Here is an 18,413-nt window from a genome sequence, read left to right as displayed (position 1 = left end):
TATCAGTGTATACCGTACTAGACCGTACTGGAGAACGGAACAAAAGTTTTTCTTTCACAACTAGTTTCTCATTCACTGTGATTTGTGAGCTTAAAACCACACGCTCTTTTCTGTAGTTGGTATTTCATTTGATTATGAAATGTTTCTTTGGCGTGTGTACGGGCATATTTTTGTTTTTTATTTTGACCCAAAGACTGCAAAAATAGAAAGGTTATGATTAAACTTCCTCCACAAACTCATAAGTAATAAATGCTGCTAGGCCTTCTTTTATTACAATTTTGGGACCTGTATTTAGGAAATACTGGCTCTTGCTTCAGAGAAGAGGAAAGCCAGTAGTTTTTTTACCTTTGTCATTCACTCTCATAAATACTGACTGACTTTTTACAGTGCTTTTCTGAAGAAATTACAATATTTTGTGCTTGGCCCTATCATATTTATATTAATAGCATTTGTCTAAGGAATACAGCAGTGGGGATAACCACATGGCTTTGAAAGAGACTTACTTTTTACTTTAGAGGAGTGTGTACATTGATATTGTGACAGCCAGGGGGCACTGAAGTTCAATGTTAGTGTTCTGTTCTTTTTGCGTCCTCAAATTTGATTGCTGTAGTAATTCAGGATTAGATTAGCACAGAGTGGTTTCTGAATTAATAAAGAGCTATTTGATAAAAAGTCTTGTTATTCCTTGTCTATCCAAAACAACATCTACTGGTGACAAGAATGGAAAGCAGGAAGCATTGATGGGTCTTGGGTGCTCCTGGCAAACTGGCAAATATGTTCTCCACTCTGACCTCTGAGCAAATTCTGTGACTAAATGGCAGCTTTGGGGCCTGTTTAAAACTTTAATGGCAGCCAGACATTTCCCTGGAATTCATACATAATGGTGTTTTTATTCCTTCTTGAGGCAAACAAATTAGAGAACCAAACCAAAACAAACAAGTAAACAAAGGTGGAGGTGGCATAAGGGATTGAATAAATGAAATATGACACACTTATAAAATGGATATAAACAGAATGAGGTCAATCTACACACTCTGACACAGCTTGCAGTTCAGTTCAGACATATGAGCCAATTCTCAATCTGTAGAGGGTACACCAAAGCCCTGCTTGCAAAAGGACTTCCTTGAGAGAATATGTTGCTCACAATGTAGCCCAACATTAGTTGGTTGTCATAATTCATTTGATATCAAAGGCCAAGACCTGTGTTCTATCTGAGAGTCCAGCCAAGTTACCTGCGATACTACAGTGTATGGAATAGGTCTGCTCGTGTCTGTGATAGGAGATGGGAGCTCATTCCAGAGTGGCACAACATCAACACTCAGTAAAGAAGGTGCCAATGGTCATCTCATGAGCCACTTAGAAAAAATTGTTGAAAATCATAGTTATAAGGATGATGATAGCTGTTATTGCTGAAAACTGTGTTTTTCTACAAAGTTTCATGAGAAAGTCTCACATTGCTACATGTCAGGATCCAAACCAGTTACACCATTAGAACATAATGTAGACATCACAGTCATCACAGCAGTAGGTCTTAGGCTATTTGTTACCAGTGGCATGGTGTGTACAGACTTGACCACATTCATCTCGACTTCCTAAAGATGGATAAGATATATGAAACAGTCTCCAACTAGCAAAGATTAAGTTAGTCTTTACCAGGAATTATGGATCTGGACTAAAGTCACTCTAACCAAAGGTCTACAACCTTCTGAGGTACACAATACCGAAAGTGCAAATCTATCTTGTGTGTCATCACCATACTGATCATCTGGGAGGACAACACACAGACTTGAGAAGCACATCTTCCATGGCCATTGGACATTGGATTATTTTCCCCTCTATTCTTTCTAAAGACACTCTGAAGCCACAAAGTGATGCAAATAATAACTCCTTCTTAGCTGAAATGGAAATTATTTGCCACAAAATAAAGATTAATATGCACCTGCATTATGCCATGCACTGTGCTGAGTGCTATAAATGTGAGTTGAGAGGATATAGTTTCTGGTTAGCCCACAATATCATGCAGGGACATCCTTGAGAAAGAGCATCTTCATCACTGGTTAAAAGATGTCAGCTACAAGGTTCATTTTGTCATTTTATTCGTTTTTAAATCCAGTTGGTATTTTTGCACTTTGGGAGATGCTGCAAGTGAACTTGTACAGCTCTTAAGGCTGGAATTGGATCAGAGTAGTTTTTACTGATAAAGAACTGTTTGGTTAAAGGCCCTTTTGCCCCTGGATTGTCACAGGTGCCTTGTGCAATAGTTGAGTCCGAAAAGTCTCTGGAATCAAAGGGTTGGGGAGAGTTGCCCATGAACTCTTCAGAAATCTGGATCCAGCTACTGGCCCAGTTATTTCAGGGTTTCCTGCCTTTGCTGTTATATAACGAAATGCTCTTCTTCAAATTCTCACTTCCCCTGCCCCCTTGCACTCTTCAAATTACTGCTGAAGCAGCTGGAGCCAGGGCTGCTGCAGCCTTGAAAGCCCGCCAGAGCAGCTGCTGTTGGAGTGGGAGCAGTGGTAGAGTAAGATTCTAATTTGATCATTTACCTCCCTTCGCACTCGAGAAGTGAATGCTGTTTTGTCGGCATAAACAGAGTCAAAGTATTTTTAATACTGCATAGAGGATGGAGGAGAGTCTATCTCTGGTCACAGTTAAAAAGCATTTCAAAACATAGCTATCACCTATGAATAGAGCAATGAACTAATGTATGAAATCCCATAATCTTCTCTCAAACTCTACCACTGGGCAGCTCTCCTTTTCATTTTAACGTTTTTTTTTTTAAAAAAGGAAAGTACTTCCCTATCACTGAAGGAGAAAGAAGGAGTTAAGTAAAACTCTGCTCTCTAATTGTTGCTTCAAAAAAAAAAAAAAAATGGCTTCTTGCCATGATTGGCAAAGAAATGCTTTGTTGGGCAGTACAGAAAGTGAATCATAGAGGCTGGAATGCCAGAAGTCGCTAACTAAGTAAATAGAGCAGGAATAACTTGAACAAACATATGCAAATGATCCGTTACCGTAGCTCATAGCCACGTGATACCATCATTGGTGGCTCTGACTCAGAAATTTGCTAATGACACTGGCAGTGACTATGACCTCAATCCTGCCCTCACTGACGGAAACTAACGCAAGCACACCGTTGCTGATAAGTCTCTCTGGAATCTGAGCCATAGCCTATCCTCGTGCCTACATCTGAACAATCCTGATCCCATTTATGGAGGCAAAAGCACACATCCAGAGGACTGAGAAAGCCTCATCTGAGTTTGTGCAGTACCAAGGACCGTTTTCCCACCGTGGAGCCAACACTTTTTAGAGATTTTATGTAACAAACAACATATGCTAATCATTAATTCATTTTCCTATTTTTATTTATCAAAGGTATATGTATCTGCTAATCCAAGCATCTAATTAGAAGGAAGTAATCAGAGTCACCACACAAAAGCAGCTTAATCTGATACTCTAATCTGCCCCCCTGAAAATTAAAGGTAAAGAATAAATGTTAAAGTCCTATGGGACTTTTTGAAATAATAAAAATAACTTTAGACCTATTATTACCTTTATGGACTCTCATCCAGCCATTAGAGCTAGACTTCAAGGTGACTGGGAGAGACAGAAAGGAAAACAGCTTATTGTGATAAATGTACCAGAGGTGTGCTTTGGGTGATCCGGATACAGGGAAGTCAGAGCACCTAGGAATATTTGAAATTGAATGGAGATAAGGACCTCTCTGGTGTCACCTGTCTGGCTGGGCAGATAATGTTGAGAAAGGGAAGACAGGAGGAAATTTTAGTTGTGACTGGGTATAAACTATTTTGTGGTTTAGCTGCTTTTGAAGAGTCAGCCCTGTCTCTAACGTATGACAAATGAGTGTGACAAGTTAAAGCATCTGTGGTACTTAATCTCTGTTTTAAGGCTAGGTGACATACCAGTGACAATAGAGACAATAAGAAGTAGTTCTATTATCCGTGTTACACACACACACACACACACGCACACACACGCACACGCACACACACATAAAGGTCCACCTATAACTCCTCATCAAAATCTTACATCCACCAAGGTACAACATGTTGCTTTCCTACTTCAAGTCTCTGGAAATAATAGTAAAGCTAAAACCCCAAATTCAGGTCCTGAAATGAACCTGAAAAATTGAAAGCCATCTTGTTTCTCAGAAGAATGTTTGCCTAACTGATACTGATATGGATAAACATGGCTCACTCCAGAAAAAAAAAAAGAGAGAGACTCAGAATTTGATGCCACCACCACAGTTGATCCTATGGAATAGCAAAAGAAAGCTCTTTGTCCTAGAGCGAGGCTTTGTGTTAAACCTCCTAAGACTATTTAACCCAACCTCCTTGAGCACCAAAGACAGGTATCTGCAATACAATTCTTCTGAAAGTCCGGAGAAACCTTTGGAGTAATAAATGGCTAGAAACTTATCACCTTACTTTTAGGTGTGGCTCCTGTGGTTAACAGCCATAGAAAGGCCATAGACATCAGTGTGGTGAGTGAGGAAGACCCTTCTCTCATTACAAAAAATGTTATTAGAAATCTGGGGCTTGAGGTGATACTGTACCAATTATCAAAAAATCCCCAAACCTTATACTGCACTTACATGAGACCAAAATTCTGAAACAAAATCAGTAAATCCTGGATCCTATAACGTTGTTTGGGTGCTATGATGTCTTTAAAGCCATGACAGAAAGAAGTAATATTTTGATTACCTTTGTAAACACAGGAGCTGCAATGATAGGTTTTCCATCCAGTCCTTGCAAATAATTGGTAGGGCTCTGACACTGTTAGAAGGGAACCAACAATAGATTCATTGTCACTAAGATTATTAGATGCATAGAGAGATATAATAAATCTATAGATTTGATATAGGAAATTGATCCCAAACCAAAAGACGGATGATATTTTCTAAGTTTATGAATCACAGACTTCAAATTTTAGACTGAATTGATTATATTTCTTTCTAGGTCATGGTGGCTATAAAATATGTACCCCCCATCATCATCCTGCCCTTTCACATACAGATCTATGTAATTAACCCTGAACCCCTAAAGAGGTTCCGTAGAACCCATGGGGCTACACAGATCATAGTCTGAAAACCAGAGGATTAGAACTAAAACTTGGCATCTCTGTGTTACTAAATGGGTTAGATAAATTTTAAAAAGAGGCTGTAGATCAATATATTTAAATATATTTATCATCAATAAATAGATATATTGATAACACATTACAAATATATTTAGATAGTATGATTTCATATGTTTTAAAGTCTATGCATACATATATATTCTTATACATGCATAGAAAATGCCTGGAACTATCTGTTAGAAAGTGCTACGAGGCGGTACCTCTGAGGAGTGGGGCATGGAAGTAGAACTTTGGCTAAAGTTTTTACTTAATATACTTTTTGTACTTTTTGAATGTTTGTATAATAAGCATGTATTATTATTAACTTGAAGGATGAGCCCCTTTACTGTTTTCTAAAAAATAACTCCATGCTTGTTCCAACTTAGAAAGTAGAATTCTTCGCAGCTCCTTGAGGCTGAGTTTTATGATCTACAGTGTTTGTCCTGGGCCAGCCTGAGAGCTGGCAGCTCACTGCATGTGTAATCAACACTTTTTCTAAAGCTGGAGTGTCAGAGCCAATTTGTAAAGAGGATTTTTTTTTTTTCCTCAGAAATTAGCCTATAAAGCTGGAGAATATGTTTCCAAAGCAGCAGGAGCCGCTGCTCTCGTACATCAGAAGTGCAAAGTGATTGTCCTGTTGTCGGAGTTGCACCTGAGGAAAACATGACCGTGCCATGCAAGATGGTTGTGGTCACAGTGCCTGTGGTCACAGTCCATGGCACTCGCGTTTTGCTTAGATTCTTGTACCTGCTGAATGGTTGACACACGGGGCTGGGCCACCAAAGGCTGGGCTTGGGGTACAGCTGGAGGAATGGCTGCAGAGGTAGTGGGAGGAGATGACATCTCAGTTGGCTTCTGTATTCTGAGAAATTGTTAAAATACAGATTATAAAGCAGACCTATCACTTGCTTGTGAAAATTCTTTCAGCAAAACTAGTAATGTCATCACTGCTTCCAGTTGGGTGTAATAAAAATCTTGGTTTGACAATATTCCATGTTTACTGAGAGCATCTTTGCTATGCATTTTCTTAGGCAATGCAAACATGAAGATGAACAAGACACCATTCCTGTCCTTGGGTTAGTTGTTCTCAGTGTAGCCGGGAAGTCAAACATGTGACAACTCAGTGAGATCCAAGACAAGTGCTATAACAGAAGCATGTGCAGAAGATAAGTTTTTGAGATTTGTTGTGTTGTTGCCCTCTGTGTTTCCCCTCCCCCTCCCATTTCAAGTAAGAGGCCAGGCTTTGCAAATCTTTACGTCTGGGATTTTGGCATGGCTGAAAGTAGAAATAGCCTGAAGTCGACAAGCTCTTCAAGTTTACACAAATTACATTAAAGAGATTATTTGAAGGGTAAGAGAGCCAGGAAGTATTCTTGAGAAGGCTGCAAAGGGACTTTGTAAATGAGAGAGGTCTATGGATCTTGCCAAAGAACCTGACCGGAGGGAGAACCTAAGTCCAGAGGGCAAGGCAACCCTCTGCATAAAGGGCTCCCAGTTGTGCTAAAGAAACGAGTATCTAAGCATGTTAGGAAGCAGTAAACACTGGACTTGAAGGGCCCTTGAGATCTGGAACATGGGCCTCTCACCCATAACTCAGGGGGATAGATGATAGGCAGAGGGCTTCCCTTTTGTCTGCTTTTAACCTCTCTTTGTCTCAGCTTCCTCATCTCTAAAGTGGAGAAATAATAATTCTTATCTCACAGGGTTTTTGTGAGGATTAAATGGGATAATTAATGTAATATGCTTGCTCTCACCCTTCTCCCTCTCTCTCTCTCTCTCTATATATATATATATGTGTATGTATATATGTCTCCCAGGGATCTTTGCACAACTGTGGAGTAGGAAAAGGACACTCAATAATGGCAGACTGCATATTTTGCCCAGCCAGGCAGGATCCGGTCTCAGAAGCAGAATTATGTGATGATGCTATCAGTGTTTCCAGAGCATCTGTTTTCTTCTGCAATAATATTAATAGAATCCCTGATTTCTTTACATGGCTACTCCAAATAAAGACTACGTTTCCCAACTTTTATTGCAGCTAGGCGTGGCCACATGAGTCCTCTCTGGTCATGGGATATGAGGGATAGTGACATATGCACTTTTAGAGAGATGCCCTTAAAAGAGGGTTGGGACTACCTTTTATTTCTTCCTGTCTTAGATAAGATGATGAAGGCAACACCTTAGCATGAGATGAAGCAGAAAGCTGGAAGCAGACCAGAACCTAGTGGAATGTGGAGCCATTTTACCAGCCAAATCCAGATTTTTATGTAAATAAGAAATAAATATCTGTCTTATTGAAGTCACAGTTAACTTGGGTCTCTATTATACACAACTAAAGCTCAATCCTAACCACTATAGGTAGATTGAAAGCAAATAAATAAATGAGATATTTCTTGCTTATTTAAATTTGTATATCAAAATTTATACCCCTTAGGTTTATAAAACAAGTTATAGGAGCCTTGAGGAAGGAGTGATGAGTGTGCAGTAGAGGAGAAGCTTATTATAGAACTCAAAGAGGAAGAACATTTAGACCAGGTTATGTAGGATAAATAGGAGTTTGCCAGGCAGAGAAGGAGGAAGGGCAATCCTAGCGAAGTGAACAGCTTGAACAAAGGGGTGAGGAGGAGCTGTACATGGTTTGAGTGAGATGTCAGCAGTGCAGAGAGCCTGAGGTGGGAAACGGAGGAGGGGACAGGAAAGCCTGGTTGACTCTCCACTAAGTAAGGCTTCGTGTGTGTGCTGTGTTAAGATTTTCAAAAATGTTGTTTGTGTCATGTTTGATTTTTATTCCTCCACATATGATCATCTTTTCTAAGCCAGGAAAATGAGAGGAGCATAATTATGTTTTAGAGAATAACTGGTTGTAGTTTGGAGACTGTAAAAGAGAGAAACAGGCTGAAGCAGAGAGGAAGGCCCCTAAGGAGGTGGTTGGCGTAAAAGGCAGGAGAAAAGGAGTTGCTGCCCCAAGGCCATGAGGATGATAAGGAAGCGGGTAAAGGAGGAATCATTTACTCTGGTTATAAATGTTCATATCTGAAGGAGGGCTTGAAGCAAATGATCATTCCAAGGTAGGCACACACAAAGGATTTCTGCCCTTAAGGAGCTCATCCTGTAGGGGGAACAGAATATACAGACACAGGTAACAACTCTTCAACCCGTCTCCCAAATATTGCCATTTGTTTCAGGTAACCAAGGAATGGTGCTGTGTCTGTTTCTAGTTCCCATGCCTTCTGTCTACTCTCCTCTGCTGGAATACCCTTTCCTCCCTTTTTAGGGGGATGTTCACCTATTGTCCTTTTATGACTCAGCTTAGGGTCACCAACTCTGTGGAGACTTTCCTGATCTTTCTCCCCCCAACCAATAAACAATCCTTTGTGCCAAATCCTATATGCCCTGTACATGGTCATCATAGCCTGTTACACTTTATTATTATGTATAATATGTTGTCTATATGCTTGGTAAACATTTCTTGTTATGTTTGCTATATGTTTTCCTCTACTAGACTGTGAGCCTCTTGAAGGCAGAAGCATCTGATTTTTCTTAGTAGAATAGGTAATTAGTAAGTGGTTGTGAAAAATAATGAATGGATGGATGCAACTTTGTTCAGTATTCAGTACAATTGTTTAGCAAAAAGGTTATGACTTATCCAGATCATTCATTTAGATATACATATAAAATTGTTATATTAATATATTAAATAATACTGAAGTTTATATTTATATATACATATACATACACATATGGTTATAGTTCAGAGACTGTAAAAGAGAGACATGTATGTATATGTATATATATAACATTTAGTATCATAAGATTTTGTGTTTTTGTGAGCACTATTATTCAGTCAGAAAAAATAAACTTTTTGAATCACTGGGTTATTTGTTTTTTACTCTGTAGATATTAGTATTATGATATTTCATAGGTGATACTTCATTTTTCAAATATTGGGAATATGAATATTCAAATTAATCTGCTAGGTAAGACTTAAGCAAAAGAAGTAGAGTCTTCTCCAAATCCGCTCAATATACATATATATATTTTTCAGGTCATACCCTGGAGCCACCTCTTCAAGTTTCTAGTAACCAATTAATAACTTTCTTGGGATCCAAGGACGCTAAGGCTATAAAATAGAAAATTAGAATTACCGATTCATCTCTTCCTTGTGAGGGTCCCCTTCTGAGTCAGAAGAAGAAACCCCTGGAAAAATAAAAACGAGACATAAGATTTTTAAAATGACAATTTCTTAAATTGGTTCATAAACAAGATATAAGAATTTAAGATGATAATTTTTAAACTGTTTCCTAAACATTTAAAGACCTATAGAATCTTAGACCTAGAAATGAACTCAGTGATTCCTTAACACTAACATCCAATTTGCCAAATGAGGAAATAGACCCTAAGAAGTGGAGGGAATTGCTGAAGGTCACATGGCTAGTTAGTGATACTGTTCAAATTGGCCCAACTTCTAAGTGTTCTGGAATGTAAAACACTTGCTGATGCCTTTGGCCTAACAGAGCAGTCTTTGCTGATATTCTCTTGAGTTCAAAATTCTTTTGCTCTTGGCCTACACAGATTGAATAAAAGAAGGGATTACAGTGGATTCCAAACATTGTAGGTGTAGGTGGATGCTCTTCCGTCCAGTCCTTACATTAACAAGTCATACTTCATTTTGGGAGTGGGGGTGTTTGAAGTCCTGTTGCTACAAAGGAAAAAATCCAGCAATCCAATCTCAGCACTGTTAGCAGAGCTTTGATCCTGGATTTACTTCTCAAGAGAGTGAATTCCAGGAAGACATAACAGAGCTAAATCTGGAGGTGTTTATTGGACTCTGAAAATTTGAGATAAAGCACATATATACCTGCAACACATTCCTATTCATGTATCTATTTAATAAATGTTTATCAAATACTTGCTATGTACTTGGCACTATGTAAGGTATTGGAGATATAAAGAAGAATGAGACAGTCTTGCCCTTACAATCCAGTTGGTCAATAGGCATTTATACGATAACAATACAACGTGTAAGTGCTAACCCCAAGGCATGCATAAGGTATTATAGGTGAAAAAAGTGCTAAAGAATGGTCCCCAGAAAAAACTTAGAGGATGAGACAAAATAGGAACACAAACTTAGGTAAATATATAAAGAGCATAAATTTATTTCTCCTCTAAAATTAATTATGTAAGTTTGGTGCTAATGTAAATGCCTTTGCAATGCTCCCAACTGGTCTCCATGCTTCTACCCTTGACTCCCTGCACTATATTCTCAACCAGCACCCAGAGTGACTCTGTTAACAACTAAGTCAGATCATGTCATGTTTCTGTTCAGAACCCTCCAGAACTTCCCATCTCCCTCAGAGTGAAAACCAAAGACTTTGCAGTGATCTACAAGGACTTACATGATCTGCTCTCCTGCCTCACTCCAGCCCCACCATCTTGAACTTCTGACCTCACCTTCTGTTCCTTTCTTATGCTCTGCCCTGGCCATGTAGGCTCATCTCTGTACCTTAAGACAAGGACACTCCCCTCTCAGGGCCACTGCCCTTGCTGATTTTTCTGCCAAGAGTGATTTTCCCTTGAATATCCTTGTGGCTTACTCCCTCTCTGCTTCCTGGTTTTCACTCAAATGTCACTTGTAATGAGGTCTTCCCTGGCCATTCTATCTAAAGGTACAGCCAACACACATACACACACATATCCACACATGTGCACACTCATGCACACACATATACACAATTCCTACCCCTTTTTCTTGCTTTTTATTTCTTCTATAGTGCTTATATATATACCTGTTATATTATATACTCATTTACTCTCATTTATTTTCTGTCTCTCCCATTATAATGTAAACCCATCAGTACATAAGTGTAGGGATTTTTGTCTACTTGGTTCACTGCTATATCCCCATGGCCTAAAAGAGTGTGTGGTAGAATAGGCCCTCAATAAATAATTATCTATTGTAACTCTATGTCTTACTGGTGTCATGCTCCAAGAGCATTTTACTTTACCTTCTATATAAATCTCAGCAGAAGTTGAATCTGTCCCATAAATGTTAGAAGCAAAGCAGGAATAGCGTCCTGTGTCCTCTTCGAAGGCTTCGGCAATGGTCAGTGAGTGCAGATTTCCTGCCTGCACAATGTGAATGTCTGGGGAATTTTCAAGCTCCTTGCCCTCACAGTACCACCTGCAGGGAGAAAGTATGGTCATTGCACATGACTGAAATATGAGACAGTAACTTAGATGGCTCCAGATATTCTCTAACCGGGAAACTGTGAACTTAATTTAAAGTCAGAACAAAAACCAATCCATTATTATGGTAGCATTTGATTGTAACAATGAGAAGAGTTGGCAGGATTCAAATCACATTGACACCTAACTCAGGAAATTAGAAAGTGGCTCCTATTAAGAATGATACAACAGGGAGAAGATGGATGAGAAAGCAAGTACCACCAACCACCAAGAGCAGAACTTGGCTTCACCTGAAACGACTTCTAGATTTCCATAGTATGCATTAAATAACTGCGACATTACCTTATTTAGAGAAAATCTAAGAGATAATAAAGGTTTGTGAAGTTGAGTACACTCATTCCCTCCTAAGAAATTTCATCTGACATAACTAAATGAAAATTAATTTGTTCTGTTACTTGAGTCATTGGAGTAAGGAGGATGGGTCATATTCTCCCAGAAGTGGCCCAACTCTGGCAAATAACCTAAGGTAAATATGTTTCTATACGCTAAGCTAAGAAGAGGCAAGGGAGGATTCTACCCAGAGTTTTGGATGGAACATGGCCCTGGTGACACTTTGATTTCAGGCTTCTAGTCTCCAGAACTGTGAGAGAACAGATTTCTGTTGTTTGAAGCCATCCAGTTTGTAATAATTTGTTATGGAAGCCCTAGGAACCAGGTACTGTGGGCAAGAAATAAGATATGCTCATGTTATTTGCATTTGCATAAAGACAACTGGAAAGAATAAATTGCCAAATTAGCCAAAAGTGGCTACCCACTGGGGATGAAGGGAAACAAGGTGGATAAGGATAGATAGTAATAAGATGTCTCAGTGTACACTTTTATGTTTTTTCATTTTTTGAAATACTTTTTTTTTTTTAGAGATAGGGTGTCACTCTGTTGCTCAGGCTGGAGTGCAATGGCACGACCACAGCTCACGGCAGCCCTGAACTCCTGGGCTCAAGCAATCCTCTTGCCTCAGCCTCCTGAGTAGCTAGGACTATAGGCACACACCACCACGAATGGCTAACTTTTTGTTGTTGTTGTTGTTGTTGTTTTAGTGATTGGATCTCACCATATTGCCTAGGCTGGTCCCAAACTCCAGGCCTCAAATGATCCTCCTCTCGTCTCGACCTCCCAAAGTGTTGAGATTACAGGTGTTAGCCACCATGCCCAGCTACTTAATAATAATTATCAATACAATAAAAAGTAATTAAGTGGGAAGTATTACAACTATTCCATGTCAAAAATTAAATAGTCCTGGCAGTTGGTAATCTTTACTGTAATTTCAGATCTAACCACTCAGTGCTTTAATCCCTCCCTCCCACCATTATAAAGCAAGATTCTAAAGTTTAAGAAAACCCGCCTATTCAACTAATTCCCAATAGTCAAGCTATTCTGTACTGCTCCATGAATATGTTATGGTCACCCCCACATTCAAGTGTCCGCTCATGTTTTTCTTTCTATCTGAGATTCTCTTCCTCTGTCTTTCAGTGACTGCAAATATAACTCATCCATCAAAATTTGGCTCAGATATTGCCTCCTACACTAAGCTATCTTTTACCATCACTTCTCAATGATCGTTATGTTTTCTAACTTCAGTTTTTCTAAACTGGAGCTATGTCATGCAAGACTTGATTATACGCTGTCTTTTATTGTCTATTTTGAAATTTTGTCTTATCTCACCAATTTCATTAGATTGTAAATTCTTGGAAGGTAGAAACAGTGTCTCATATGCTCTTGCAGCAACCACCCTGCATAGCACAGTTTTCTCTATACTATCTCCTTTGGCCATCTTACCTCATCCTGTAGTTTCAATCATCACCTCCATTTGGGATAACATCTAAATTTGGCTTTCCCATTCTGATTTCTGGACCCATGCCCCATCACTCTTCCCTTCACTGTGTTTCAACCACATTGGTTTTCTACCTATTCTGTGAACACATAGCGATTTCCCTACCTTGGGATTTTCCCCAAAATTCTCTTTCCCCAGATACTTACAAAGATAGGTCTTTCTTATCAGTCAGCTCTCAGCTCAAAGGTCCCCTCCTCGGAGAGGCCTTCCCTGACCCTCTTCCTATATAGTCCCCTTGTCCTCAGTCACTCTCTCACATTACCCTCTTTTGTTATCTTCATAGTACATGCTACTGTCTGAAATGATCTTATATACTTGTTTACTTTGGTATCGTTTGCTCCCCTGACTAGACTGTAAAGTCCATGGCAGGACTACAATCCCAGCACCTACAGTAGTGTCCTGGCACATGGTAGGTACTCAGAAAATAAGTGTTTGATGGATTTGTTGAAAGGCTGTATGATGGAAAAAAATTAATAGTTAATATTTGGTAAGTATTTGTTATTTATTTCATCAAATTCTATCCCAGTCTTTGATTTCTGTTGTGGTAGCAGCAGTACATGCAGCTGCTGAAATGTGTCCATAAATCTCCCAAAGCATAAATCTCACTAAGACCTCAAAGAACTTGTATAAACAAACCCTCAGAGCATGTGTTGTTCTAAATCCAAATATTGGGCATCCAATTAAACATGATATATTGAGTACATGTGTTTATCTTTATTTCCCTACTGAAATGCCCCTAAAATGAGAATAAAAGAATTTTTAAAAGGTACAAAACCATGAAGGCATAGAGAGTGGGAGGGGAGACAATACCAGAACTGAGACCTTAAAAACTTTTGGAAGATAGAAAACAGATTGAGAAGCCAGGAGAGTTGAGAAATGTGAAAACCAAGTGCCTACTTGGGAATGTCAGTGAAAGAAACAGCCAATTTGTGCAGCAAAACCCCAGAAAGTTTTGGGATTTGAAGATAAGAGGTTGCTAACAATGGGAGAGGAGACAGAGCTTAAGATAGAGAAATTGGTTACAAGTTTGGAAAATGAGCTTTTAGATCTCTACACTAGGTCACCTCTCCTCTTCTGAACAGTTAGAGCATGTTCCAGGATGAAAGCTGAGTTGCGGGCTAAACCAGCAGCTGCTCCATGTTGGAGCAGGAGGAGTAAGGCCTTCCAAAGTGATTTTTCTAGGAAAAACCAAGTGGGTCTGATGGGTCACCTGAGACTTAACTGCGTAGAAGAGAATATTTAGGAGAAGTTACACAAATTTATTGGAGAATTGAGACAAATTTGTGATAGAACAACAGAACTAAGCACATCAAAACAGAAGATGGCAATCAATTTTAGATCAAAATAAAAAGTTGCACAAGCAAAGAAACATTCATTTTACCCTTCTAGGCTTGGTCATGGACAATATTTAGGTAGTAATGTGAAGGTAAATAGTAAATAATTTTTTAAACAACAGTGTGATATGATTCTATTGAGGTGATGAAGGAAAGAACAACAGCGGTGCTGGTCTAGTACAGAGGTGCTAAACTTCCATCTTACACAATAGGAAGTTGACAGAAAATAGCTAACATCAGCTTACCAAGCAATAGCAATACGAGCATCTTATAGTGGTTCTGAAAGTGTAATTCACTTTTTGTGAAGACAAAACTATTTTTCATATAATACTAAGATATTATTTGTCTTTTCACTGTGTTGACATTTACATTGATGGTGCAAAAGCCACAGTGGGTCAAACTACTGGTGCTTTAGCAACACAAATTAAAGCACCGTCACAAAACTGACGACTGGTTATTGTGTTTACCACCACATTTGCAGTAAAAAATAAATAAGTATATATATAAATATTTATATATATAAATAAAAAGAAAAAAAGAAAAATCCAGTTTCACTGAAAAATGTTCTTGATGAAGCAGTAAAAATCATTACTTTTATTAAATCTCAACCTTGAGTTCATGTGTTTTTAATACTCTGGGAGGTGAAACAGAGAATAGCATAAAGCATTTATTTCTCCTGTATATGGAAGAGCACTTGAGTGATTGTTCAAATTGAGCAACACATAAAACAATATTTTAACTTCAAAGAACAAATGTCAGACAAATTATGGTTATTCAGACTTGGGTATTCGGCAGACATTTTCTCAAAAATGAAAGCAGTAAGCCTGTCACTTTAAGTAAAAATAACTGACAGCATTTGCTGCCAATGAAAAAAATTCGAGGTTTCAAGGAAAAATTAGAATTTTGGATAACTTGTATCCCCCACAGTGAGTTTAGGGATTCCCAATACTTGAAAACTTTTTCATTAAATCAGTGATGATTTTAATAAATATGATTTTTAAATATTATACAATAAAATGTGTCACCTTTTGGAAGATCTGCATTACTATGTTCCAAATGACCAATGTGTCATGATGTTGCCCTTTACAGTTCAAGACAGACCAACGGGTTTTAGCACAGCAGAGTACCAAAGCTCATTGGGATGATTTCAGATTTCACATGGGAACTAACCTTTAAGAAACTACTGCTTGTTTTATAGTGATATAGAATTAAATAAGAATAGCCACAATTATCTGAAAAGCCTATTAAAATACTCTTCCAGTTTCTGATAACATATCTGTGTAAGGCTGGATTTTTTTCCATTTATTTCAACCCAAACAACATAGTACAACAAACTGAATACAGAAGCAAATATGAGAATCCAGCCATCATCTATTGAGCCAGATACTAAACAGCTTTGCAAAAAATGTAAAACAATGCTACTTTTCTCACTCAATGTTTTGAAAAATACAATTATTCTTCATAAGATTATTTATGTCAACATGTTTATTATTAGTTTAAAACAAATAAGTAAATATTTAAAACATTTCTCAGTTTTGATTTCTAACATGATAAATAATTATAACTCACATAAATAAGACCTCTTTTGGGCCTCAATGATTTTTAAGAACAAATGGGTCTTGAGAACAAAAAGTTTAAGAGCTACTAGCATGTTATTCAGAAAGCTAGAGGTAAATAAGCAGAAAACTGCAAAAAAGAGTTCAAAGTGGTCTGTGCTTTAATGATATTTGACTTTTTAAGCAATGTAACTATTCATTTGATAAAACAAGTATAAATAGCTATTTCAAAACAAATAAATACCTTCCTTCATACAAACATTATAGGATTATCTCAGTTCTTTACATCACATTTTTTGTCCTTATGAAAAGGAGAGTGGGGACAACCACGCGCAATTGGATAGCAAGAAGGAGGTCAGTGGAGTGATTCCAATGCCCAAACTCTCTGTCAGAAGTGTTTCTGTCCTTACTCAGATGGCCAGGACGGCTGCAGCAGGCCCAAAGAACAATCAGTAACCGTCACTCTGACATTAACAGCATGACCCACTTAGAAATAACACACAGATAAGGCTGCCTCCTGGAAAGGTGATTCAATTTACCCAGCTACTCTGAAGACTTTTGAGGGTAAAGAGGAAATCAGACTCTCCTCAAACGTCTGTCCGTGTTGGGGAATGCATTCATAGAAGTGCTCTGCCCGGCAGCGTGTTTTTAGAAAGCCAAATCCTCATGATACTTACCGAATGGCACTGGCTGCCAGCTGTGATGCATGGCTCAAAAGAAATGAGTCCATGATCTGGGGAAAATGGGGCAGGTTCACATGATAAAAAAGGACCCGCCTTTCATACCCAAGGCTAGCTCGCCTCCTGTGCTGCTAATCTGGTAGCTACCAAGACTGGGAAGGAAGAAGGAAGACACCAAGAGACACATTTTCCAGATTGAACTGGACTGTTTGGCTACATATTACCATTCTGCTGTTAGGTTACTATTTCATCTAAAATATGGCTTGGGTAAATATTATGACTCACTGTTTTAGCTCATTAACAACTTCTAACCGTAATTTGAATGTGTTATTCTGACTCACCAGTAACAACGTTCATTAAAAGAATGATTACTCAGAGTCTTTCTTTAAACATGTCCCAGTCCTTCCACAGTCCCTGGCCCACCTTCAATTATTCCCTCCCCTAATATCCTGTTCTATTTCTTCACAGGACCTATATATAATTTATAATTATATATTTATTTGTAGGTTTATTTGTTTTAATGTCTCTCTCTTACTGGACAATAAATACCACAAGGGCAGAGATTACCTCGTTTGTTTACCACTGTTTATCTGGCACCTAGCAGAGTGCATTGGTACATCATAGCTGCCCAAAAAACATTTTGGTGTATGAATGTTAAATGAATGAACCCAATTAGGATTATTATGGCCTCAAGTCTTTTTCATCTGCACTTTTTAAGAAGGCTTAGGTGCTAGAAAAGAACTTCCCTTGAATTGTTTTTAATCAGCTTCATCTAACAATGTGGGATCTCATCAGGGAAGAATGTGAGGCCTGCAACACAGCCAAAAGGTAGTTATTTGTTTACTGACATTTCCAGCTCTCTCCAAGCATCAGAGCCACTCTTCATATACAGAGTGCAGCTGGAGTATATTGGACAATAGGATAGTGGATGTTTTTAACAGGACTCAAAGTTATGCTGGATTTTGTAATATAATTTGTATGCCCTGTTTAACTGCTATTGAGTTAACAAACTTAAGTTTTCATGTCTGCTCGTGGGACGGTGGGAGTGTAAATGGGAGGATATGTCTACGCTTTCAGTTTTATTAAAATTTATTGAGTTCTTCCAGGTGGAAACTTCTTCATAACTTAAGAAAAGCATAAATAGCAATTGGCTAATGCTAAGTCTTCAGGGCCACCCCTTACCACATAGCCAATTTTAGATATAACAAAAGGGAGGATAAATAAATGTGAAGATGAAAACAGTTCCTAAAATAATTTTTAAAAAGACTAAATTACTTTGAGGAGGGATAACTAGTAATCCTTCTAGAAATTTCCCTCTAGAAATCCTTTTCCCTCTAGAAATAAGAGTACTTATTACTAAATTCCTACATAATTTACTTATTTGTTAAATCTATTGCGTGTTATCTATTCTCTTTCGTCTCATCTAGAATGTAATATGGCAGAAAACTTTGCTTTATTTACCGATGAATCCCAAGTCCTTGGACTAGTTCCTGATGCATAGTGAGTGCTGAATGGTTATTGAACGAATGAACAAGTGAACGTATTGAATTTCCTAGTTTTGTTGTTATTGTTGATTCCATGTACTTAATCTTTCCATGTTACATATTCTAAAGTTTAATTTCTTCCT

General features: G+C 38.2%; 1 protein-coding gene across 3 annotated transcripts in view; it reads right to left on the bottom strand.

Moving 5' to 3' along the window:
* Window positions 1–18,413, bottom strand: part of MYPN (myopalladin) — a 94,630-nt gene that overhangs the window by 38,873 nt on the left and 37,344 nt on the right. For all 3 annotated transcript variants that reach the window (XM_045567991.1, XM_045567990.1, XM_045567992.1), the window contains 4 exons: window positions 11,145–11,320; window positions 9,285–9,336; window positions 5,887–6,001; window positions 4,725–4,796 (listed from right to left, as the gene is read on the bottom strand). In XM_045567991.1, the coding sequence (XP_045423947.1) occupies window positions 4,725–4,796; window positions 5,887–6,001; window positions 9,285–9,336; window positions 11,145–11,320 (415 nt within the window). The remainder of the gene's footprint in view (window positions 1–4,724; window positions 4,797–5,886; window positions 6,002–9,284; window positions 9,337–11,144; window positions 11,321–18,413) is intronic.

The sequence above is a fragment of the Lemur catta genome, chromosome 14 (genome assembly GCF_020740605.2).
Source record: "Lemur catta isolate mLemCat1 chromosome 14, mLemCat1.pri, whole genome shotgun sequence".
Lineage (NCBI taxonomy): Eukaryota > Metazoa > Chordata > Mammalia > Primates > Lemuridae > Lemur > Lemur catta.
Note: the sequence above shows the minus strand (reverse complement) of the source record. Positions and strands in the feature narration are given on the sequence as shown.